General features: G+C 39.4%; 2 protein-coding genes across 2 annotated transcripts in view; one reads left to right on the plus strand and one right to left on the minus strand.

The window, feature by feature from the left end:
* The window catches only part of CHRM5 (cholinergic receptor muscarinic 5), an 81,419-nt gene that overhangs the window by 53,310 nt on the left and 3,456 nt on the right, over nt 1-24,653 (minus strand). The gene's annotated exons all lie outside the window — the stretch shown is intronic.
* Nucleotides 1-24,653, plus strand: part of AVEN (apoptosis and caspase activation inhibitor) — a 174,004-nt gene that overhangs the window by 32,761 nt on the left and 116,590 nt on the right. Inside the window, exon 2 of the mRNA XM_055132602.1 lies at nt 3,574-3,751. Within this exon, the coding sequence (XP_054988577.1) occupies nt 3,574-3,751 (178 nt within the window). The remainder of the gene's footprint in view (nt 1-3,573; nt 3,752-24,653) is intronic.

The raw sequence follows: 24,653 nt of genomic DNA on the forward strand, positions 1-24,653 counted from the left end.
TAGATTTTCCTAGATTAATTCTGCTAGCATTTTCAGCTGTAGTTGTCGTCCAAATTCTCCTCAGTCAAAAAGCTATTTTCTTTCTGTCTTTTTTAGGGGGCTTCACCTGGTGGTGCTCAGGGTTTATTCTTGGCTCTTCTCAGGGATCACTCCTGGTGGGCTCAGGGAACCATGTACTCCAGGGATGGAACCCAGTTCGGCTGTGGACAAGGCAAATACCCTACCTGCTGTACTACTGCTCTGTCCCCACAAAGCTATTTCCCTGACTGTCCATAGTGTTTGATCTTTCTGTAGAAGAGCTCTTCAGTCTTTTAATCTGCCAGCATCTTTTAGTTATGAGAAACTTACTGGGCTGGCACAAATCTTTTAGGCTTCAGTAAGCCTTTGTAATCCTTAGGTTATACCGTCAGTTGCCATTTTACTGTGCTCTCAAGGAGGCTATAATGTTTGGGGGCTGGAAGTCATCTTGGAAGGTTAATCATTTCATTTCATGAAAGGGTGTGAAGTTTGATTCAAGTAAGGGGTTTTGATTGTGGTTATGTTTGTTCAGTCGATGGAAAAATAGAAATTTGTAGTGAAATGAAAGAACATTGCACAATTTCCTAGCCACAAAAAGGGAAAACATCTGTGCACTGGGTAGCTCAGACTTCATCATCTACATTTAGTGGTTAATCTTAGTGTTACTCATGATGGTCTAGCCATTTGTCATGTTATTTTATGTGATGTAGCAGAAGGGTCCGAGTACCATAGAAGAGGATGGTCCTTCTGCACTCTGTGCGTATTGGTCTTTTTGATAAATCAATGTGAAGAAATAGAGATTTGAGCCAGGAGGTGGTGCAAAGCTTAAGTTTTACATGTAGAATCCCTTGGTTTGATCCCTGATACTGCAAAATTCCTTGAACATAGCAGGGAGTAACCTCTGAGTACTGCCCCTAAACTAAAAAATAAAGCAAAACCAGAATAAAACAAAGGGGAGGGAGATGGGGGGAGGGAGGGGAGCGGGGAGGAGGAGGGAATGAGAGAGGGAGGGGAGAGGGAGGGGAGGGGAGAGAGGGAGAAAGGGAGAGAACAAACTAGAGGGAGAAAGGGAGAGAACAAACTACGTGTTGGATCCTGATTCTGTCCCTGCCACCACCAGTGTTAACCCTTGAGCACAGGGCCAGTAGAAAACCCTGAGCATGACTATAGCTTCAAATCCCCCCCAAAAAACAAAGCAAAACCACCCTTATCCCTTGTCAAAACCCCCCCCCCCCAAAACAAGCAAACAAAACAATAGAGATTATTTTTGACTCAGAGTTGGGGAATAAATATTGAGACATAATTAATGGTCTTGAATTGTATGCTGGCTTTGACAAAGCAGCATAATGGAAATATTAGATCAGGGAAAATAGGAAATAGTATGTTATGGAAATTTACTGAAATAAGTGGAGGTATAAAATCTAGTTTGCAAAATTGTTTTATGAAACTATCTGGTGATGGGGTCAGAGAGATACTATAGGGCTTAAGGTACTTGCTTTGCACTGTACATAACTGGCCCTAGCTTGATCTCTGGCACCTCATATGATCCCCTGATCCTCAGGAGTGATCTCTGAGCACAGAGCCAGGAGTAAGTCCTGAGTCATACTAGGTGTGACTCAGACCTGCTCCTCTGCTTTGAATCTGGTTACCATACAATATATGTAAAAATATATATAGAAAAGAAACTGGAATATATTCACAAAAATTATATGTAGAAATATACATAGAGAAGGACCTGGAAATATATTCACTACGGTGTAAATACTGGTACTCTCTGGGTGATGAAACCGTAGTGGAGTTGATTTTGTTGGTCTCTCCCTAATTTTCTACAAATACATGTATGCTGTTTTTGTGTTGACAAAAACTTATTTTATTTTTTGTTTTTTTTTTTTTTTTTTTTGCTTTTTGGGTCACACCTGGCGATGCACAGGGGTTACTCCTGGCTCTGCACTCAGGAATTACCCCTGGCCGTGCTCAGGGGACCATATGGGATGCTGGGATTTGAACCCGGGTCGGCCGCGTGCAAGGCAAACGCCCTACCCGCTGTGCTATCTCTCCAGCCCCCAAAAACTTATTTTAGAGAAAGTCTATACAAACTTATCTGTACAGATGTATTGGTTTAGTACATTTCACAAATATTTTTCTTGACAAGAATTTTATATATAAGAATAGGATAATATAATTTCCATACACTCAACACCCAGCCTTAGCAGTTAACCATTATGCCAGTCTGTTTTTTTCCCCTTCCAAATCATTCTTTTCCACTTACTATTAACATTTCTTTTTTGTAGTGCTCTAACATTGGGCCACATCTCCATCTTTCCCCCTATACTGATGTCGATTTTATATGCCATATCTTTCCATCCATAAATATTTTAAGTCATTTCAAAAAATAAGAATGTTGAAAAATGTCACAGTATTGACCTCACATTAAATAACAAGTAAAACATAATATTTTATTCAGTTTTTGTGTTTGGGCCACACCCGGCTGTGCTTGGGGCTTAGTCCTGGCTCTGTGCTCAGGGATCACTCTTGGCAGGATTCAGGGGACCATAAGGGGTACTAGGGTTACCTGGTTGGCCACAAACAAGACATCCTACCCACTGTACTATCACTCTGGTCCTGTATCATCATATTTTCTTAATGTGGTCATATATCCAGTCATTGGTCAGGGTTCTCAAGTTGTCTTGTGATTTTCTCTGGTAAACTGTTTCAGAGTACAAGTTAAGTTATTGACATTGCAACAGGATGTGCATTCTTTAAACCCTAAACTATACACTTATTCCCCTCATTCATATCTCCCTCCTTGCAATTTATTTGACAAAGAAACTAGGCCCTTCGGGGCTGGAGCAATAGCACAGAGGGTAGTGTGTTTGCCTTGCACGTGGCCGACTCGGGTTTAATTCCCAGCATCCCATATGATCCCCTGAGCACCGCCAGGAGTAATTCCTGAGTGCAAAGCCAGGAGTAACCCCTGTGCATCGCCAGGTGTGACCCAAAAAGCAAAAATAAATAAATAAATATATTTACTTTAAAATGAAACTAGGCCCTTTATCTTTTACAATTGCTCAGATTCTGCATTTTTCTGCATGCACCTTTCTCTTTCAAATGCCCACCCATAAACTTTTCTAGAACACCAGTGAGAAGAGTTCTCATTAAAAATATATAATATGTTCAAGGAATGTGAAAACTATGTAAACTGAAGAACTTGATTTCCCTTCTAATGTCCTTTCAGTGTGACTATTACTGATCACTTTAACTGGATGAAAGGATGATTGAAATAGGATGTACTGGAGATAGGCTTTAGAGATGTCAGTCACACAAGTTTCTAGGCAAGAACTTGTCAGATTTCTTATTTCAAAGCTAAATGGAAAGTTTACCTGAGTGTACATTCTGATAATAGGGGATTCTTCTGAAATGCCATTCTTAGGGAGTGTGGCCTATGAATTTGCTCATTATTGTGATACCTATGCACTATTTTTTTTTGTTTTATTGTACTACTCTAAGGTCAAGATTGCAACTGTATGCTTATTGATCTGTTTCTAACGGTTGCAGGTTGAAGATGACAGTGATGCAGAGACTTATGGAGAAGAGAATGAAGAACATGGAAATTATTCTAAAAGAAAAGTAGTCTCTAACTGGGATCGATATCAAGATATTGAGAAAGAGGTCGATAAGGAAGGTGGAGAGTCCCAGAGAGGAACAGACTTCAGTGTTCTCCTCAGCTCTGCAGGTATGAATTCCAGCTGCGTGCATGCTGCTTGGTGATCTGAAAGTGGCAGACATTTATGTTCTTTTTGCAATTGCATTTCGTTAATTAACAATTCGTCCTTGGTTCTTTTTAAAATTAAAAAAAAAAAAGTCCAAGTAAAGAACAGTGGCTTGCAAGGGAAAAATGACCTTTCAATGGAAGTTAGTATTTCTGTGTACTAATGTAGAGTGACTTAAGTTCTGATAAAATGATTAAGAGGCTTTGTAGAAATGAAAAATGCTAAACACTACCTCTCTAATTTGAATAGAAAGAAGTAATTAATTTAAACTAAAATTTTCCAAAGTCTCTAGAATGTATATATTTCTCCTATAATCAGGAAGATGCGTATAGTATATGTGCCCTTAAAACCAGAACTGTGTGCAACTTACCATCAAAACGTGTTTGCCTTGCTTTTGGAAGGTTTTCTGTTAATAAAGCAAATATATATATATATGTGTATATATGTACACATATATATATACACACATATGTATATAAAAAAACTAAAAACAGCCTGAAAGCTAGCTCATTTCTTTTATGATCAGCTCGGTTAAGATTAATTTCCCCCGGAGTGCAGCTGTGTGAAGTTAAAGCTATTACACAGGAAATGTTGGAGCAGGGCTGGGATACATAGTGTGGCTACTCTTTGCTATCCTATGGTGTAAGAATTTTTATTTTTACTAATATTTTAATTTTTAAATTATTTAAATTATTTTAATTTTATTTTTATTGGTATAAGAATTAAATAAAATGAATGGAGGCTAGATTGGTGCTTTTTCCAGGGGAGAGATGGGAGCAGAGGTGGGTCATCTGGTCATAAGAGTAACTTGAAGGATGCTTGTGATGCTCTACTTTTCAATATCTTGACCCTGGTGATGGTTGTATAAGCATACGCAAGTGACAAAATTGTTTAGAAATGCACACAATCAGTGAGGATAAATGAACCGGCAAAATTCATACAAGACTGGAGTGTATATCTCAGTATCCTGTGAGTGATGTTATACTATGGTTTCATAAAATATTGTCATTTTGGGAAACGGGCTGAGTATATTGGAGAGCTCTCTATTATTCCTGTTTTGGGGTGGGGGAAAGGAACACCTTGTGATGCTCAGGGGTTACTCCTGGCTCTGCACTCAGGAATTCCTTCTGGTGGTACTATATGGACTAGACTATATGGGTTGCCGGTGATTGAACCCAGGTTAGCGGTGTGCAAGGCAAACGTCCTACCTGCTTTACTATCACTCTGGCCCCTGCTCTCCATTATTTCTTACAACTGTATGTGAATCTACAGTAGTTTCTATAAAATACTAGTGCCAGGTTCAAAAAAAGTTAAAGGATGAAGATTTGAAAAGTAGAGAAGGAAAATAAAAGCATGTTTTATAGTTTGTTTTGAATTCTTTCTCTCCCCATTTTTTTTTTTTTAATGTTCCTGCTGTGTTCTACCTTTCTTTTTTCTCACCTGCCTGTATTTTATACCTTTGCAGGCTAAAAATCACTCAGTGTTGGGTTTTCCTTCCAAGTAAATACAGTAAACCTTTTGATCAGGGAAGAGGGCAGAGGAGAGAGAGTTTCAGTGGGAGAGCAGATTCAATACTTTGCCATTATGTTCTGTTTACATCTGGCATAACCATTTGAGGACAGGTTGTGCTGATGACTGCCAACTCATTGGCTGTTCATGGACTTACAACTCATTTCTCTTTGCTAATCAGCTGCTGTTTTTCCTTGTTAACCACTTTTTGGCGAAGTATGGGGTTGTAAGTACTTTTCTTCACAGTGGGGAGCGAAAGGTCAAATGTGGAGTTAATAGTTACTTTCAGTGCTTATCAACCATCTTGCTAAAAGATTTAGGGGGAAAATTGAGGTGGTGTAATAAAATTAAAAGGTTGACTCTCTTTGAATTTAATTGAACATATTGTGGAGCCAGCGATTAGAATGGTATTTGGCAATAAAATGTATGACATAGATGTTTGAAAGCAATTCAAATTTCTAGTCCAACCAGGCAAGTACGCCTGGTGGCTTATGAGCTAGGTTATTTAAGCATTTTATTTAAAGCTTAAAGCCCGGAGTGCTTGAGGTCTCATGCATTTTTCTTATTGTCTGTCTTTTTGCCTTCTCATCTCTCCTCAAGTGACTTTAAAAAGAATATTAGGAGATCACAACTGTCACGTCTCCTGAACTGTGCTTATGTTTCATCCCACTTTGTTGCTGATTTATCATTTCCTTTTTACGATGCCAGAAGTCCATGAAAAGCTGCTATAATACCTTCATATTTGTTACAGTTGACTTACTTAGTCTTTTGGACTGGGGGCTGCACTCTCAGGGCTGTGTACTTGAGGTTGATGCAGGGTTCCCACATGCAGCCTTTTCATCTGTCTCTTCCTGTCTCTGTTGGCGTATGTTTAGAGGTCAGGTGCATATCTTAATAACATGCTGAAGATGTTCTCTGGATAGGCTGGTTGTAGCCCATGTAATGATTCTGATTTTTATATTTTGGTTTTGGGCCACAATTGACAGTGCCCAAGGGCTTACTCCTGCTTCTGCACTCAGGGATCAGTCCTGGTAGACTTGAAAACATATGGGGTGCCGGAACTGGAACCTGGGCTGGGAGTGTGCAAGACAAGTGTCCGACCTGATGTAGGGCACTTAGTTTTTTGGCAGCATTTGCTTAGTGCAATTGGTAGTGCATATAACTCTTGAAAATAGTGTTTTTGTATTATTATTATTTGGTAAATCTTCAGAGGTGGAATAGCTAGATCATTTGGAATTTGTTTTTTTTCTTTTTTCTCTTTTGCTTTTTGGGTCACACCTGGCAATGCACAGGGGTTACTCCTGGCTAAGACACTCTGGAATTACTCCTGGCGGTGCTCAGTGGACCATATGGGATGCTGGGAATTCAACCCGGGTCGACCGCATGCAAGGCAAACACCCTACCCGCGGTGCTATCGCTCTAGACCCTGGAATTTCAATTTTTAAATGTTTGGTGGTGTTCAGAGGCTACTTCAGGCTTGGTGCCTAGGGGATCTTGTGGCGTCAGGGTTGAATGTGGACCTCCTGCAGGCCAGCCAGGCTCACGGTCCCCACTTAAAGTTTTTGTAAGAAATCTCCTCCATGCTGCTTTCCCTATGGCTGCACTAATTTACATCCCCAGTTGTTTCTTGTCTCTGGGTTCATAACCATTCTCAGGTGTTAAGTGATAGCACGTTATGTTAGGGAAGCTCTGAGTCTTCCTAGCGATGATGGGCATTTCTGCACGTGCCTCCTTTTCACCTGTGTGTTTGGAGAAGTGTCTATTGCGACTGTTGGCTTCATTTTTAGGATCTGCTTGTTTTTTAATTGAGTTACTGAGTTCTTGGTAATCCATCCAACAAGGGTTGATTTCAGAACTTTTTGCACATATTTCTTCCATTCAGTAGGTCTTCATTTCGATACGTTTCTTTGACTGTGCAGGAGACTTTTAGTTTGATGTTATCCTGCTGTTTATTATTTTACTTTTGTTTCCCTTCCTTTTGAGGTCCATTTGCCAAACACATCTTTAAGGCTGATGTTAAGGAGTATATCACCTGTTTGCTTCTTTCTATTTTTATGGCTTCAGGTCTTCCATTTACTTCTCTTTTATCTTACTCCCCTTCTCCTTTCCTCTGTTTTCTCTAGCCACTTCTCCCTTTCTCCCTTCTTCCTCCTCAGAGCCCTGGGCCCCACAAACGCAGTGTGTGCTCACCATATCCCTGACCCTAAGTCTTTAACACATATTGAGTTGATTTTTATTAATGGTGTTAGTGGTCAAGTTTCATTCTTTGCATATGGCTGTCCAGTCTTCCCTCAACATTGTATATGGTTTTGAAACCACACCCAGAGGTACTTACTCCTGGCTCTGTGCTCAGGGGATTGTATGCAGTGCTGGAGATGGACTTGGGGTCTATTGCATGCTATGCAAACACCCCTGTACTATCTCTCCAGTGCCTGTATCACCATTCATTAAGCAGGCTTTCCTTGCTCCTTATATGCTCTGGATTCATTGTCATAAATCAGTTGTCCATATGTGTGGTTTTATTTCTGTTTTCAATTCCCACAACCTGTACTTCAAAATTAAACTTTTAACTGTTCCTCCTGCCCACTCCGAGAAATAAAAGGGCAATTGTATTAGCTCTTATTGATTAATCTTTTTTTCTTTTTCATATGATGTTAATTTCTACTAATATAAAGGTCTCCTATTATAAATGCAGGTTAGCAGAAGATACTTTGAAAGATACCTTGGATACTTGAATCAGCCGAAAGAACACAAATAGCACATTTAAAAAAGGTTTAAAAAATTTGGATAATGAAACAAAGATAGGCCAACCCCCTAAAATATCCTTTCTTTTCAGCCAGGGATGTGGCTGTGTGGTGAAATTCCTTTCTTACCTGTGCCAAGCCCTGAGGTTTTTCCCCCAGAATCATGTCACATGGCCATGTTCCCCACTGGTGGGGTTATCCTTACTGTGAACACCCCAGTTAGTGTACCCCCCCAGACACTGCAACAAGTGCAACTTTTTTTTTTTAGCTTTTTGGGTCACACCTGGCTATGCACAGGAGTTATTCCTGGCTCTGTACTCAGGAGTTACTCCTGGCGGTGCTCAGGGGACCATATGGGATGCTGGGAATCGAACCCGGGTCGGCTGCGTGCAAGGCAAACGCCCTACCCGCTGTGCTGTCGCTCCAGCCTCAACAAGTGCAACTTTTGACCTGTCTCAACAAACCAAAAATATCTATAGTTTCTTATAGCACATTGATTGAGCCTACTTTTCCCCAAATTTGTAAAGATAATGGCAGCTAAGAATCTTAAACTGTGTTTGCATGTTAGTAGTCTCTTATACAAGGACTTAATGGCTCCAGGGTGAGATATAATAACCTTTACACACTTTTCTTTAAGGGTATTTTTTTTGGATCATTCATAGTGGATTTTTTATAACAAGCAATACAAAACAAATTATTTAGGACCTGCTTTTGGGGCAGGTTTGGGTAGTGGTGGGAAAATTTGAAATAATGATGATGTAAAGGTGTGAAGGTAGTGGGACTGGTGTTGAAATATTGAATGTGATAAATAATTGTGAACAAATTTATTGTAAACAAATTTATAAATATAAAATTGTAGGACTGTAGCTCTGTCATCCCATTGTTCATTGATTTGCTTGAGTGGGCACCAGTAACATTTCCATTGTGAGACTTGTTACTGTTTTTGACATTTCGAATTCACCACAGGTAGCTTGCCAGGCTCTGCCATGCGGGTAGGATAATCTTGGTTGCTTGCCAGTCTCTCCGAGAGGGACAGAGGAATGGAACCTGGGTTGGCTGTGTGCAAGGCAAACGCCCTACCCGCTGTGCTATCGCTCCAGCTTAATTTTATTCATATAAAATTAAGATTAAAAAAAACTGTGTTTACAGTTTGCTAGTCCAGCTGTATCATTTTCATCGATCACAACCCACTTTCATTTGCTTGCCATGAAACTGTACTGTCCTTTTAGCACACCTAGACCAGGCAGCTTTAATTCCTTCTTTTTCTTTAAAATGGTGACCTTTAGATTTCTGTTTGTTTAGGGATCTTGTTGATCCTTCATTTTGTTCACACCCGCCCCTGCCTCCCCCAACACTCCCCCCCCCCCAGTACTTCCCAAATTTTATTTGTTTCTTCATTGTCAGCTCCCACTATTGGCTTCTTTGGCTTTAGCCTGTGAAGTTTTGGCTTTCACTTTAAATAGAATTATTCCCTCTTTTGCTTCTTGGACGAAGTCTATGCATTTTATTTCCTCAGTATTTGAAAAAAATGTAGTGTGGCTCTTCCGAACAAGTTTGAGCATCTGTCATCCAAAGATTTCAACAAGCATCCATACTTTTTTGTAGAGATATCATTAAGCATTTATTATCCTCTTAATTTTCTTGTTTTTAGTTAGCTTATACTTCATTTTGCTTTTTTCATTCATTTTTTTGCAAAGTAATCTTCCTTGGAAAGCAACCGAAAGTCTGTGTCTTTATGCTCTTGGCCAGCGGTCTATTAACTTCTTAGCAAAACCAGACACTGCAAATATTGATTCCTTAAATGCTGTGTAATGCCTTTTTTCATTAGAATATTTTGTGCTTGACCTTTATCTTATAATCTTCCTTTTATGTTACTAAGGGTTTTACCAGTTTGGAATATTTCATACAAATGGATCTGTTTTCACATAATTTTTTTATATTCATCAGTCATCAGAGACATTTTAGGATCAGAGAGAGGGTTGTATGGAGAACATTTGATGTTAACTTAATCTTTGACTTGCTCAATCTATTATATCAAAGTCTATTGTTAGGTAGTTCAATTTATTGAATTTTTATCTTTAGAGACACCATGCTTATATCCAGTTTAATCCGCCCCTTTAAAATTTGTCTCTTGGCAGTTGATGATTTGATGTCAAATTTTAGTTCCAGAGCAGCTGATTTTCATGGTCACATTTTTGGCTGTTGTGGCTATCTGTTTTTTGACTTGTTTGATTCTGGGGCCATACCTAGAAGTGTTCAGGACTTACCCTGACTCTCTCAGGGATAACTTTTGGCTGGCTCAGGCGGCCATACATGATTAGGGGATGGAACCTGGGTCAGCAGTGTGCAAGGCAAATCTCTTACCTGCTATTCTGTCGTTTTGCCCTGGTGTGGCTGTCTTTCCCACAGTCAGAGAAGCTACTTAGTGAACCACAGAACTACTGGCAATGACCACAGCATCTCAAGTTAATTTGAACTGAGTGCTTATTCAGATAGTTAATGTAGAATTTTCTTACAGAAGATGTCATAGAGTACATCTGTGAATCTTTTTTTGATTTTACTCTTCTTCCTGCTCTGATGGATAAGTATCTAATGGGCTGCTTTAGCTAACCTGTTGAATTTTAATAGCATCTGCCATATTCTCACCTGCTGCTGTCTACTCTTTGCTCATTCTTATAGATTCATAGGTCCCTTAAAAGAAATTGACTTCTGGTTTGTTTTGTTTTTGTGTCACACTTGGTGTGGCAGTGCTTGGGGGACCCTATGGAATGCTAGGATTGAACCCGGATCATCCTTGTGCAAGACAAGCACCTTACCTACTGTACTATCCCTCCAACTCCAAATTAATTAATTTTAATTTTTTTGGGGGCTTTTTGGGTCACACCCAGTGATGCACAGGGGTTATTCCCAGCTTTGCACTCAGGAATTACCCCTGGTGGTGTTCAGGGGACCATATGGGATGCTGGGAATCAAACCCGGGTCAGAGCGTGTGCAAGGCAAACGCCCTACCCTCTGTGCTATTGCTCCAGCCCCCAAATTAACTTATGTTTTAAGGAGGATTTTGGGAAACAGAGCAAATAAATGCTCATGAGCAGTGTCATATTTAAATGGAAGCCAATAATGTTTTTTCTGTTACATAAAAAAAAGTATCAACTTATTTGGCAAAACTTTTAATGAAGGTCATTTAGGACCTCTTCTAATATAAATATAATAATACACATTTTAAGCTAATATACTTTGTATTAAAAGGCCAGATGTAACTTTAGGATTATGATAACAAAGCTATCTGTTTCATTAAGTGACACACAGACACAACACACACGCACGTGTGTGTGTTGTGTCTGTGTGTCTGTGGTAAGGGAGAACACTTTATTGATGTTTCTAATTTCTTCTGATTTTTACTAATTACATAGTTTACTTCCCTCCTTCCCTCTCTCCCTCTTTTCCTTCCCTCCTTCCCTCCTTCCTTCCTTCCTTCCTTCCTTCCTTCCTTCCTTCCTTCCTTCCTTCCTTCCTTCCTTCCTCCCTCCCTCCCTCCCTCCATCCCTCCCTCCCTCCCTCCCTCCCCCTGGTAATCTGGTGCTGTTCTTGCTTGGTGTTTGGGGTCACTCCTGCTAGTGCTCAGGGGACCATGCTGTGTAGGTTGAGACCTGGGTTGCCTGCATGCAGATCATGTGATCAGCCCTTTGAGCTATCTCCCCAGTCTCCTCATGATGAAAGGAAAAGAAAAGAAAAACTATGACTGAAATTCGGTTCAGTGATAGCATGCGTATCTTGCATGTGTGAGGCCCTGTGTTCTATTCCTGGCATTAAAAAAACAAAACTGTTTTGGGACCAGAGTGATAGTACTGCAGTTAAAGCATTTGCCTTGCATGCAGCTGACCCTGGTTTCGATTCTTGGCACTCTATATGGTCTTCAAAGTGATCCCTGAGCATAGAGCCAGGAGAAGGCCTGAGCACCGCTAAGGTGTGCCCACTCTCCGCCCCAATCTCTGGTACTACATAGGGTGCCCTGAGCACTGCAAGGAGTGATCACTGAGCACAGAGCCTGAGAACTGCTGGGTGTGACCATCACCCCCCCCTAAAAACGATCTGACTAGATATACTCTGTAAATGTAATGAGAGGAATGTGTCATAGTCAAAATGAGACCATTATTATGGGACTGCCATTAAAATTTCCAGGGATTACTGGCGCATGTTATTGGATTATAAAACACAATGGTCAATGATGATCTGTTTTGGTTTTGGGGATTGAGCTCAGGCTTCATATAGGCATGGCCTATCTGTACCCTATCATTGAAATATATCCTTGGTTCCTATTTTCTCTTTTACTAATTCTTTTCATATCATTCGCTGACTTGTTTCCATGCCAACAAATACAGAATGATACAGGGAGCTTGAAAAATGATTAAAAACAGGCAAGAGGATCTGGATGAATGAGAGCTTATGCTAAAAAGCAGACTGAGAAGAGTTTTATTTGTTTACTTTGTTTGATTTTGGGCCACCTGGTCATGCTCAAGGGTTACTCTGGTTCCGCACTCAGGAATCACTACGGGTAGTGCTGGGGCCACCATATGGAATGCCTTGGATAGAACCTGGGTAGGCTGCATGCAAGGTAGGCGCCTTACCTGCTGCACTATCTCTCTGGCCCTGCAGAAGGTTTTAATATTATGTGTTCCAAGGTAATAGAAAAATGCAAATATGTTTAACAAAAATGAAAGGGATTTAGGTTATCTGTCTTTGTGCATTTTATATGTAAGATGCTATTTGGCATCTAGAAGAGGATTAGAAACATTGTGATTGGAAATTTTTCAATTTAGGACAGGGTTTGTGTTAGTGGGGAAGTTGTCTTCAGAGGTTGGGAGACAGCTCAGTGGCTATAGCACTGCCTTGTAACTGGGGAAAAAAAAACAAAATAACAAAGCAAAAACCCTCCCAACTTTCTGCTACTTAGATTCTTTGAATAGTTTGGTGCCTTTTAATCTGGTTGTGACAATGGAAACATGACTTCTGCTACTTTTGATTTAAATTGAAAAATGTGGAAAACAAAGTATGGATATATTTCAGCAGTCTCACTTATATTATGACAGAGCTCTCTGGAGCTCTAATATGGAAATGAGTTTTTCTTGACTGCTGATAATTAACTCAAGCAAAAAGATAATTATGTGTCAAGTTATGTATGCTGTGTGTAAATGAAATTCATCTACTTTATATTAGAATTTGATAAGGCATCACTATTAATAGTTTTCACATTACCTTCTTGGATTTCTTGCTTAAATATTTAAAACCCATTATACATATACACACACACATACATACATATTACGTGTGTGTGTGGGGGGGGTTGGTATACATATTGCTGCTCAGGGTTTATTCCTAGCTCTTTCCTCAGAAATCACTCTTGGTGGTGCTCAGAGAACGATATATGTATTGGGGAATTCGAATTGGGTTTGGCCAGGCAAGAAATTACCTTACCCCCTGTGCTATCTCTCAGGCCCCAAACTCATCATCTTAAGAGGAAAATCAAGAGGAGTTGATGGGAGTCCTGGAAAATCTGATTTTATACTTAGATATAAATCTACTTTAACCTTTGTAGACCATTAAGCATTTTTTCAACCTGCAGTTTCTTTCAAAATAATGTTAGTTACGGGGCTGAGACTATACTCAGTGAAGCCGTAGGGCCCGGGAGCATGAGGTACCAGGGATTGAATCCTGGATCTGAACACGTAGACGATTTTCTAGATATATAGAATCACATCTCTGACCCCAAAGATGATCTCTATTTTAAACTGAGAGCCTACTTATTTGTAAGATATTTTGGAACCTCAGATTGATGTATATATATATATATATATATATATATTTTGATCGCAGGCATTAAAGATAGCATTTTTAGGGTAAACTAGATATAAGCATAGCACTGCACTATAGCACTATTGTCCTGTTGTTCATTGATTTGCTGGAGCAGGCACCAGTAACGTCTCCATTGTGAGACTTGTTACTGTTCTTGGCATATCCAATACACTATTGGTAGCAGGTGGGATACTCTTGGTAGCTTGACGAGCTCTCCGAGAGGGATGGAGGAATTGAACCTGGGTTGGCCTCATGCAAGGTAAATGCCCTATCCACTGTACTATCGCTCCAGTCCCTCCCCTCCTTCTCCTCCTCCCTTTTTTTTTTTTTTTTTGTGAAGCGAGATAGAAGAAGAAAGTGAGAGGAGAGAAAGGGAGAAATGTGTGTTCAAGAGAGAACACGAACTTCTCCAGAGTGGAAATGGGCAAGCAAAGAAACAATAGAGACCAGCAAGCGAGATACGTGTTCAAGGGAGAAGATGGGCTCGAAGAGTGCATCTTCCCCTTTAATTTCAAAGTTCGAATGACAGTACACGTTAGTAATTTTCATACTCTTCTTGATGATTACATTTGCATTATAGTATCAGTGGAATTTGGGTCCTAGTTGGGATACCTTTTACTCACAGTAGGGTGTAATTTTGGAATGTCCTTTGTGTAAAGTTAATGGTCAATGGGCCAACTTGTGGGCAAGTTTTCCCTTTGGACTTCTGCCTCTTTTCTCTGTGGTGCTCCCTCTTTCCCGGTTAGGGTGTTGGTTACTTGTGATAATGTCTGGGGCTTTGCTCTGCTACCATTTATGCGTTGTCTTGTCTCAGAGTTCCTCTCTGAAGAAACCCGTTACATGTATGTCTCATCTTTATACTTTTGGGCTCATTAGGCCACAACTGGAGAAATCAGAATGTGTTTAGGAGGCAGTTCATGTGACACATTCTCTTGTGGGACTAGTTGTAAATACCCTTATATAAACGATGTAACATGTAAAGTGACAACACTTTAGAGTCAGCTATTCTGTGAGGCCTTGTCAAATTATGGCATTAAATGCACTGGTAGCAGTGCACGGATACCTGAAAGTCATGCTGTTAACAAAAAAGATTATTAAATCCAGTCTGTGTAGGAGTATGTATGTCTGTCAACAAGAGAGTACAGCCTCTACATAAGAATTTGCTGCTTCAGATACAATTGAAAACAATGGATCTTTCACACTACATGCTTGAATTTTCAGATCCGTGTCACTTTGCCTGGTTACTATGAACCATACTAGTTTACTGTTGGATTATATATGTATAATAAGTATAGTAAATATATATAAGTATAATAAATAAGTATACTCCTGGCGGTGCTCAGGGAACCATATGGGATGTTGGGAATTGAACCCAGGTTGGCCACGTGCAAGGCAAATGCCCTACCCTCTGTGCTATCACTCCAGCCCCTGTTGGATTATATATTTAAAAGAGCATTAATTCAATGACATTATCTGAAATATTCTATTCTATTATACTTATTTTAATTTAACATTTAAAATAATAGTGTAAAAGAGAGGTGTTTGTTGTTTTGAGAGATAATAGAGAATTAAGAACTGTCATTGTGTAATGAGTTGATAACTAGAACAAGTTCATCTAGATGACTGTCTTTTCCAATCATAAATCTCTTGGAAGTTTCCTTCTAATCTAGTAATCAATATGCCGCTGAATGTTATTTTTTTTTCACCATTTCAGCTTCTTATTTCCCAAGTACTCTTAGATGAGTGATATTAGTATGTTCTAAATCTCAGGTTTTTTTTTTTTTTTAATTCTAGGGACTTTGTAGAATGTTCACAGTGAAAATAAATCTTAGCTTCCATTTTGCCCAGACCTCTCATTTTTCAAATGGGAGAACTAGGACTCCTATAGAGTTTAACCCTAGAGCGTAGAGATACTTGTTGGAGATGAGTTATTCCAGTAATCATATTTTGTGTGGGTTGATAGTGCAGTCTTTATATCATAGCTGTACACAGACATTTAAATTTAAATTACATTTTTTTTAATTTGGGGAGTAAGTGGAGTGGATTCCTTTGGGGTAAACTATAATTAGAGAAGTAGAACATTTTTTCCCTCCAGACTTAGAATTCTGAGTTTTCCCAAGTTTTTTTTTTTTTTTTTTTTACAAAATTCCTGTAAAGATTGTATAGGATGACAAATAAACCTCAAGTATTCTATAAAATACTAAGTCCCGTTTATGATCTGTTTTCTTAGTCTATTATGTTCCATTGTTACTCCCTTGTCTTGCCTGACAGGGACACACTGCTTCCTGTTTTTCTAATTTGTTTCTGTTAGACTTGTACCTTCAGGGTAAACATGAGCATCACTGGTTTCCATGTTTGCTATTTATATACTTCTGATGTTTCTTATGTGTTGTAACCATGGGAAAAGAAAACAGGCTGATTTGTTTTTCTCGCCCTGTAGGGACCAAGTTTGTACAACACAGCTTTCATTTGGTATTTTGGTTTTACTTGTTGTATTCTCTTGTCCTTTTGTATTTTAATTTCCTCTAGAGACATTCTCTGTCTACAGTGGACTTGTAGTCTAGCATTACATCATGCTCAGAGAGTGCTCAGGAAACTCTAATAATGCCTGAGTACTGCTTTGTTCAGAGTGGCTGGTTCAAAATGGCTGGAGAGATAGCACAGTAGGTAGGATGCTTGCCTTGTACTTGGCTGACCCAGGTTCAATCCTTGGCATCCCATATGATGCCCTGAACACCACCAGGAATAATTCTGGGCGCAGAGCCAGGAATAACTCTTGAGTATCAGTGGGATGGCAGTCTCTTCCCCACACGCCTGGATGTCTTCCTCCGGGGCCCCTCAGAGGGGATGGGCACCAGCTTCCCTCCCCACCTCGAGCAGAGCTCCCGGCGGCCGAAGACCACCGGAACCTAGCTATAGCCATGCTCGAGGCCCCTCTCCACACATTCAGATGGGCCTCACACATGAAGGTACCGGCAGAGGAACCCAGGTGTGTGTAATCCCATCAACGGCCAACATCCAGAGACTTAAAAACAAGCTCCCAGAAGCCATATCTTGTAGCCTATTTCTCCCTCTGGGAGAAACTGGCAAGCTTCTGAGAGTTTCCTGCCCACATGGGACAGCCTTCCTAGCTTCCCATGGTGTATTCATATGCTAAATCCAGTAACAAGCTGAATCCCATTTCCCTGACCTTGAAAGAGCCTCCAGGGCGACATCATTGAGAGGGCTGAGTCTCGAGAGACTTCTAAGATCTCAGGGAAAGGACGAATGGAGAGGTTACTGAGCCCGCTCGAGAAATCGATGATTAACGGGATTTCATGATCAGTGGGTATGTCTTCAAAAACCATCCCCCCACCCCCAAGTCAGACTAGTTGGTCGATCTGAGGGCTTATTTCCTTTCTAATTTACTTTAAGGTTTTCTCAACCAGTCTTGTATATAAGATTTTTTTTCCTTTTAGGTCACACCCAGCGATGCTTAGGGGTTACTCCTGGCTCTGCACTCAGGAATTACTCCTGGTGATGCTCGGGGGACCATATGGGATGCTGGGGATTGAACTTGGGTCTGCCGCATGCAAGGCAAAGGCCCTCCCTGCTGTACTATCATTCCAGCCCCTGTATATAGTTTTAAGGAGCAGCGGTGTCTAAAATGGTCTCTGATTTAAGTGCAGCTGCTTTGACAATGAGGGCCAGTGTAGCCCATGAACCTGTTACTGAAAACGTGGAAAATCACAGGTTCTCTCTTTGTAGAGATAGTTGAGTTTCAAGGCTCAAAATTTCACAGGCATAGATTAAGTAATGAGAAGGAAATATTCATGAGCCATGATTTCTTCCTTTCTTCTTTTTTTAAAACCGTGATTTCTTTTAAAGTGTCCTTGGAGAGAGAACAGATGAATGGTGCTCAGGGAGTCCACTTAGCTGGAACTCTGCAGTCTGACCTGAGCTGTGCCTCCTCACCAAAGGAACTGTGTGTGTGAGGAAGTTTGGGTGACATGCAGTATCTTTAGGTATGTGTGATCATCACAAAGGGAGAATAGGATGAAGTGAGGAGGATTTGAATAAATCAAAAGATTTATTTGAATCTGTCTCATCTTCAGCATCCCTTGAAATGTTTACTAGATAATCTTTAGTGGCAGACTATGAGTAATAGTGTCTTTTAAGGTGAAGGTTTGGAACCCATTTTTAATTGTTATCCTGAAGACAAAGGGAAGCCCTGTCTCACTATTAAAAAGTCCAGATTTTTGTGTTTCCTTTATGTGTTGCTATTGTTGCAGTTTTCGATTTTAAAAGGGGAGAGGGTAGAATTGTAGGCATGAGAAACAATTATATACAGTATTGTAAACCACAGAATCTCAATAAAAAAATGAAAATAAAACAAAAGGAGAGTGGGTAGACTTTCTGTCATTAGGAAACTTGCACTTAAACTTTCCCTGATCTGTGGTACCAACTGGAGCTCACAAGTGTACTTTTGGGAGGGTGGAGGCACACCATGCAGTGCTCAGGGCTTACTCCTGGCTCTGTTCTGAGGGATCATTCCTGGTGGGCTTGGGGGACCATATGGGATTCTGGGGATTAAACCCCAGTTGACTGTGTGCAAGGCAAGTGCCCTACCTGCTGTACTATCATTCTGGCCCACACTTTCCTTTGTAAGATAATTAATCTTGCTGTCATAGTTTGTGCATAATGTTGGGGTGTGTGTGTGTGTGTGTGTGTGTGTACACTTTGCTTCTAGTACAGGAGATTAAGGCAGGTGGGGAGGGTAGAGAAACCGGTCTATTTTCCTGCTATGTGGAACATACATGTCAAAAGTTAATCAGGATATCTGAGATAGGAAAGGTTCAACAGATTAAAGGTTTTTGTTGCTTTCTTTCATCCTTGACTTTATTAAAAATATTGGTAATGGGTCTGGAGAGCTAGGACAGTGGGTAGGACTTTTGCCTTGCATGCGCCAACTTGGGTTCTATACCCTGACACCACAGATGGTTCTCCAGCCACTACCAGGTATGGCTACCCTCCACCTCTCCCAAGTACCAGATTTGTAATGAGGATCGAATGATATAGTATTGCAGGTAAGGCACTTGCCTTGCATGCATCCTAGTTCAATCCTGAGAACCACATGTAGTACCCTAAGTACTGCTAAGAGTAATGCCTAAGCAGAGCCAGGAGTAAGCTCTGAGCACCACTGGGAGTGGCCTGATTCCCCATCCCCAGTATTGGTAATAAGATAATTGTAGATTTATGGCTATTGAAAGTTCTCTTGATACTGAAAACCATTAACAATAGATAAATTATAACAAAAGCTTCTAATTTATGTTCAAGAATAAAATTGAATTAGCCATTGGCAAATCTCTTCCCAGATCTATTTACAGAGAAGCCAGATAAAAAGCTGCTTATCTGGTGTAAAATGGTAAACTTGATCTGTCACAGTTGAATAAATACATGGACATTGATCATCTTTTTGAAACACTTGTAAAATATTAAAATAAAAGTTCAACAGCACGTCTCAAAACATTTTAAAGGGGGGGAAAAGACATTGCTAACTTGGAAAATTAGCTTCCCAAATAGGAAACATTTGAGATTTTGCATTAATAGTTGAGAATGCCTTATTAAACAGGAAATAAACATGGATTGGAAATGAATTAAAATTTGCATAACCAGCATGTCACCATAGTTGGAAACATGCTTTTCTTCTCTCTTTTTTCTTTGGGAAGGGGTGGCAGTTGAAGTTATTCTTTAAAATAAAGGTTGCTTTTATTGATTATATTCTGTAAATGTTTTATTATATGTGATTTCTAGAGGCTGGAGTGTTAGCACAGTGGGTAGGGCATTTTCCTTGCATGTGGCCGACTCAAGTTTGATTCCTCCGTCCCTCTTGGAGGGCCTGGCAAGCTACCGAGAGTATCCCACCCGCATGGCAGAGCCTGGCAAGCTCCCCGTGGTGTATTCGATATACCAGGACAGTAACAACAAGTCTCACATTGGAGACGTTACTGGTGCCTGCTCAAGCAAATCAATGAGCAACGGAATGACAGTGATACAGTGAAACAGTGATGATTTTTAATTTATATGCTTAGCTCCATCTCTTTCACTTTAAAACTAAAATAAATTACAGAATTCATAAGTTTGAAAATCAACTAAAGGCAGCAAACATGTTTGGTCTGATGTTATATGTAGAGAAATATTATAAAGAATTCTTCATGGTATTTTCAACAAATCAGTTAATTTTATTCTTTTTTGTAGCCGTACCTGGTGGTGCTCAGGCCTTGTCCTGGCTCTGTACTCTGGGATCACTCCCAGTAGGTCTTAGGGAACCATATGGGGTGCCAGGGATTGAATCTAGGTTGGCAGCATGCAAGGTAAATGCATTACCCACTGTACTTCAGCCCCTCTGTTGGTTTTCCTGCTGACTTCTGACTTCTACTATGATAATTTTTTTAAATTAAACAACAACAACAAATTACTTTGGGGGAGCATACCCAGCAACACTGGGAGTTATTCCTGGCAGTGCCTGGGGATCATATGGGAGGCTGGGGATCAAACCCAGGTTGGCCACATGCAAGGCAAGCACCCTACCTGCTGTGCTGTCTCTCTGGCCCTTAACTTTTTGTTTTGTTTTTCTTTTTGGGCCACAACCAGTGATGCTCAGAGATTACTCCTTGCTTTGCACTCAGGAGTTACTTCTGGCGATGCTTGGGGGACAAGATGGGGGACCATATGGGATGCTGGGATCAATCCAGTTGGCCAGGTGCATGGCAAATGCCCTACCTGCTGTACTATCTTTCCACACCTCTATGATCAACTCTTAATTTATTTCCTTGTCTTCCTTATTGCAAATGATAGAATTTTCTGAGATTTGTTGTGGGATGTTGTAAACCAAATGATAGACTTTCACTCCTTGTTTACCTGTGTGTAATTTATTTAAATCCTGGGTTAATTCTCTTTTATTATTGATGAGACAATAGAATAATTGAGTAGCATTCTGCAACTTTAAGAAGCATTGCTTCATGAACTTTGCCCACTTGGACTAGATAAGAGTGCTTGACGTAATTCATACCAAGGATTTTATATTGGAGTATTTGGCAGTATCTATGTAGAACAAAACATTTGTATTAAAATGAGAATACCTTTGTGGAACCTCTAGATGGCAGAACAATTACAACAGATTTCCTTAAGAGACAGTTCAAGTATGGGCAGGGGGAATAGAAGAGAGATGTGGAGAAAAGGGAATCTTCTAGTTAGGATTCTAAGTGTTTCCATCTTAAACCAACCAGGGCAAATCTTATTTATTTATTTATTTATTTATTTATTTTTGTTTTGGGGCCACACCCAGCAATGCTCAGGCCTTACTCCTGACTGCACACAGAAATCACTCCTAAAAGCAGGGGTTGGGGCACGATATGGGATGCCAGGAATCGAACTCAACTTGGCTGTATCCAAGGCAAGTCCCCTACCCCCTCTGCTATTTTTATCTCCAGCGCAGCAAATCTGCTTTTATATGCTGTATATCTTTATGTTTTATCTAAGATAATGCTTGATAGATTATAACTGCTGTAAAGTGGTGGTCATCCAAAAGCAGGCTAAAAAAAGTCTTGTTGTGCACACAAACATCAAACCACAATGTTTGTATATGTGTATTCAAAGCACTTGTAGAGACATTACTGCAAACTACCTTTATTCTAACATACATGCTAATGAACTGTAGAGTGGTTTTAGCCTACTTCAACATTCCTTTTACCTAAATTCCTATTGTAGATGAAGAGATATAGATAGGCTTTAATCTTTGTCTTTACTTTGAAAGAATGCCGTTGTTGGCATGATATGTAGAAAAATCTACTGTGTCTCTCAAATTCAGAAAGATGACTTGACTGATATTTGCCTATAGGCATCAAGGGAGGAAAGAGAGAGGTAGAGAGGAGGAAGAGAGTGGAATCGGGAGAGGTGGGTGTAGAGACTGGTGATGGAATAAAATGTCAGATTTTTAGGTTCATCAGTTTCTTCACTCTTAGTCTTTGGAAATTTGATTGTGATTTATGTTTAGTTTCCTTTGCAAAATGTTTATCCGGATGCCCCTGTAATTACAATTTAATAACAAGGTCAGTTCAGATCCTTTTGGATTATTGATGAAGTAAAGATCAAATATTAAGTATGTTTAAATATGATTTCTTTTCTTTTTTTTTAAAGAAGTAAATTTTTTAAAAATTTATTTTTTAATTGAGTCACCGTGAGAACAGTTACAGGGCTTTTAGGATTGAGTCTCAGTCATACTATGCTCAAACACCCATCCCTTCACCAGTAAATATGGTTTCTATATGCCAAATATAGCAAACATGGAAGGGATCTATTTGCTATTCTGTATTTGTATATTGTGTAATTAACAGATCTGCTTTTTAAAAAGACATTGTTTTAGTATGCCTGCTCTAAGTTGATCACATTGAGACTTGACTGTATTTTGTCCCATTTGCTCATGTACTGAATGTATTGAATGGAAAGTAGATTTTAAGACCATTCTTTCTGCTGGTTGTATTATGAGATTGGACTGAGAGTGTGTTAAGATGCATTCTTCATTCATGTAATGCACCGATTAACTACTCACATGCTAATGCTGGAAATAGGCTAATAAGAAAATGGGGCCCTCATTTTCTTTTCTTTAGAAGGGGTCACTTTGCAGCAGTGCTGTGGCTATCATGGTTATACACTTTGGTACACAGGAGGTTATATGGTTTGGGGGATAAATTCTTGGGTCCTGTGTTTGCCAGGCAATTGCTCCAACCTTTTGTGCTAGTTGCCTGGCCTCAGTGACTTTATTTTTGAGGCTGTTACCCTTAAAACTTAGAATTCTTTAGGAAAAAACAAGTATAAATATAGATTTTCAGTGCAATGTGACAAGCTGTTATCCAATAATTTTTTTTTTTTGTCAAAGTATGATACAAGAAACTGTTACTGTTTGGTTATTTTGTTTTGTGGCTACACTTATCTGTGCTTAGGGATCACTCTTGGTAGGTCACCGGGTGCTGGGGATCGAACCCGGGTTAGCTGTGTACAAGGCAAATGCCCTACCTGCTGTACTACCACTCTGGCCCCATAGGTGTAAAAACATGTTATTATGTTACAAGTTATAGAAATGACTTCATGCAGAGGATTGTGTTCTTGCAACACATATGGAGGAAGACTTGCAGTTGATGAAGAGTTAAATATGAGAATAGTGCCATTTGCACTTATAGCACCATGCATGTTACATTCTAAGCCTGATAGATTGATTATGTAGCAGCCAGCATATTTAGATTATTAAAGTAAGAAAATTCTGTAAACCACTAAATATTTTTATGAGGATAATTTAATTGAAATTTGTCTGGCTTTTGGTACTCAAATTGCACATCACTCAATTCTACGTTTTTAAAATGATACTTAGTAAATAGGGAGGCCCACGGATCCTAATGAAGATAACTGTGTCATCAAACTATGTGTCTGTAACAGTGGTAAGGATTTGTAATTGATCTGGATTCTGGAGCTGGTCCACTTATGCTTTGAGTATCATCTGAGAAATGAAGATATCAGGATATCCAAACAGCTATTAAGCAATAAAGTGATAGTAATCACCCAGCTTCTAAGACTCAGTAGTATATGCATCCTCTAATAAACCACTAATCATCTGTAGAGCTGCAGATAACAAGGCATAAGCTTGACTTGTAGTCAATTATGTTTTTATTTTTAAATGCACATAATCTTTATGTTCTAAGAGGCATAGTAAAAGATGACTGATGTTTTGAATTTGGGCTGTTGTAGCTCTCCATAAGATAAACTGCATGTTTCTAGCATGGAAGGATTTTGTGGTCGGCTTTGTCTTTGGCAACTATAGCTACTTAAAAGATGATTAAAAAATGATTAAAAAAAAAGAGCAACTATACATGAGCATGTATTTGTAAGAGAAGCGCCCATTTTATTTCCTTTGTGAAGCTCTGGCTTTTTTTTTTTTATCATTTGGTCATTCTCTATAAATATTTGTTGTACTTCTCTAGAAGACAGGAATTTTGCTTATTAAAGTGATTCTTATTCTTTTGTGAATTATTTTCTTATAAAAATAATTACCAATCCTATTTCTACCACCCTGTCACAATAATTGTATTATATGACACATAATTAATTTTTATCGTGGAGTCACTTTGTTAAAATCTTTATTTAGGAATCTCTAATCCAGAGAAACACTTTTTCATTTTTAGTAGATTGATGATTTCCTGTTTTTTGAAGAGCAGCAATGTTTTGAATTAAGATGAAATTTTGCACCTATTGCTTCTCTGCATTCCTATTCTCTGAAGGTCTCGCTACTGAATGGTATTTCTCCATTCCCTTTTTATCATCTGTGAGTTTTATTAACATGAAAATGTTTATCTTTTAAATTATTAATGAAGAAAACTGTGAAATGCTACTTTTATCTTTAAAAGCAGATGCTATAAAAGTGACAAATGCACTGAAAGCATCCCTGTCTAATTTGGCTCTTGTCACCCGGCTCTGTGATATGACTTGAAATGATAGTGCTCACATCTCTTTTGCAGCTAGTTCACACTGAAAGGATATAATCATCTGTTTGATATCACAGTCACCTCCCCAGCTACAGATTGTGATGTCACAAACCAAAGATTATTCTCTATCAGCAGGCAAAGCTAGAGAGGAGATGAATCTTGTTGATGAACCATCATCTTTATTTCAATTTGGTCACTTCATAGGGAAAATCAAATATAATAAGGAACAAATACACTGACTGATT

Source organism: Sorex araneus, chromosome 3, assembly GCF_027595985.1.
Source record: "Sorex araneus isolate mSorAra2 chromosome 3, mSorAra2.pri, whole genome shotgun sequence".
NCBI classification, from domain to species: domain Eukaryota; kingdom Metazoa; phylum Chordata; class Mammalia; order Eulipotyphla; family Soricidae; genus Sorex; species Sorex araneus.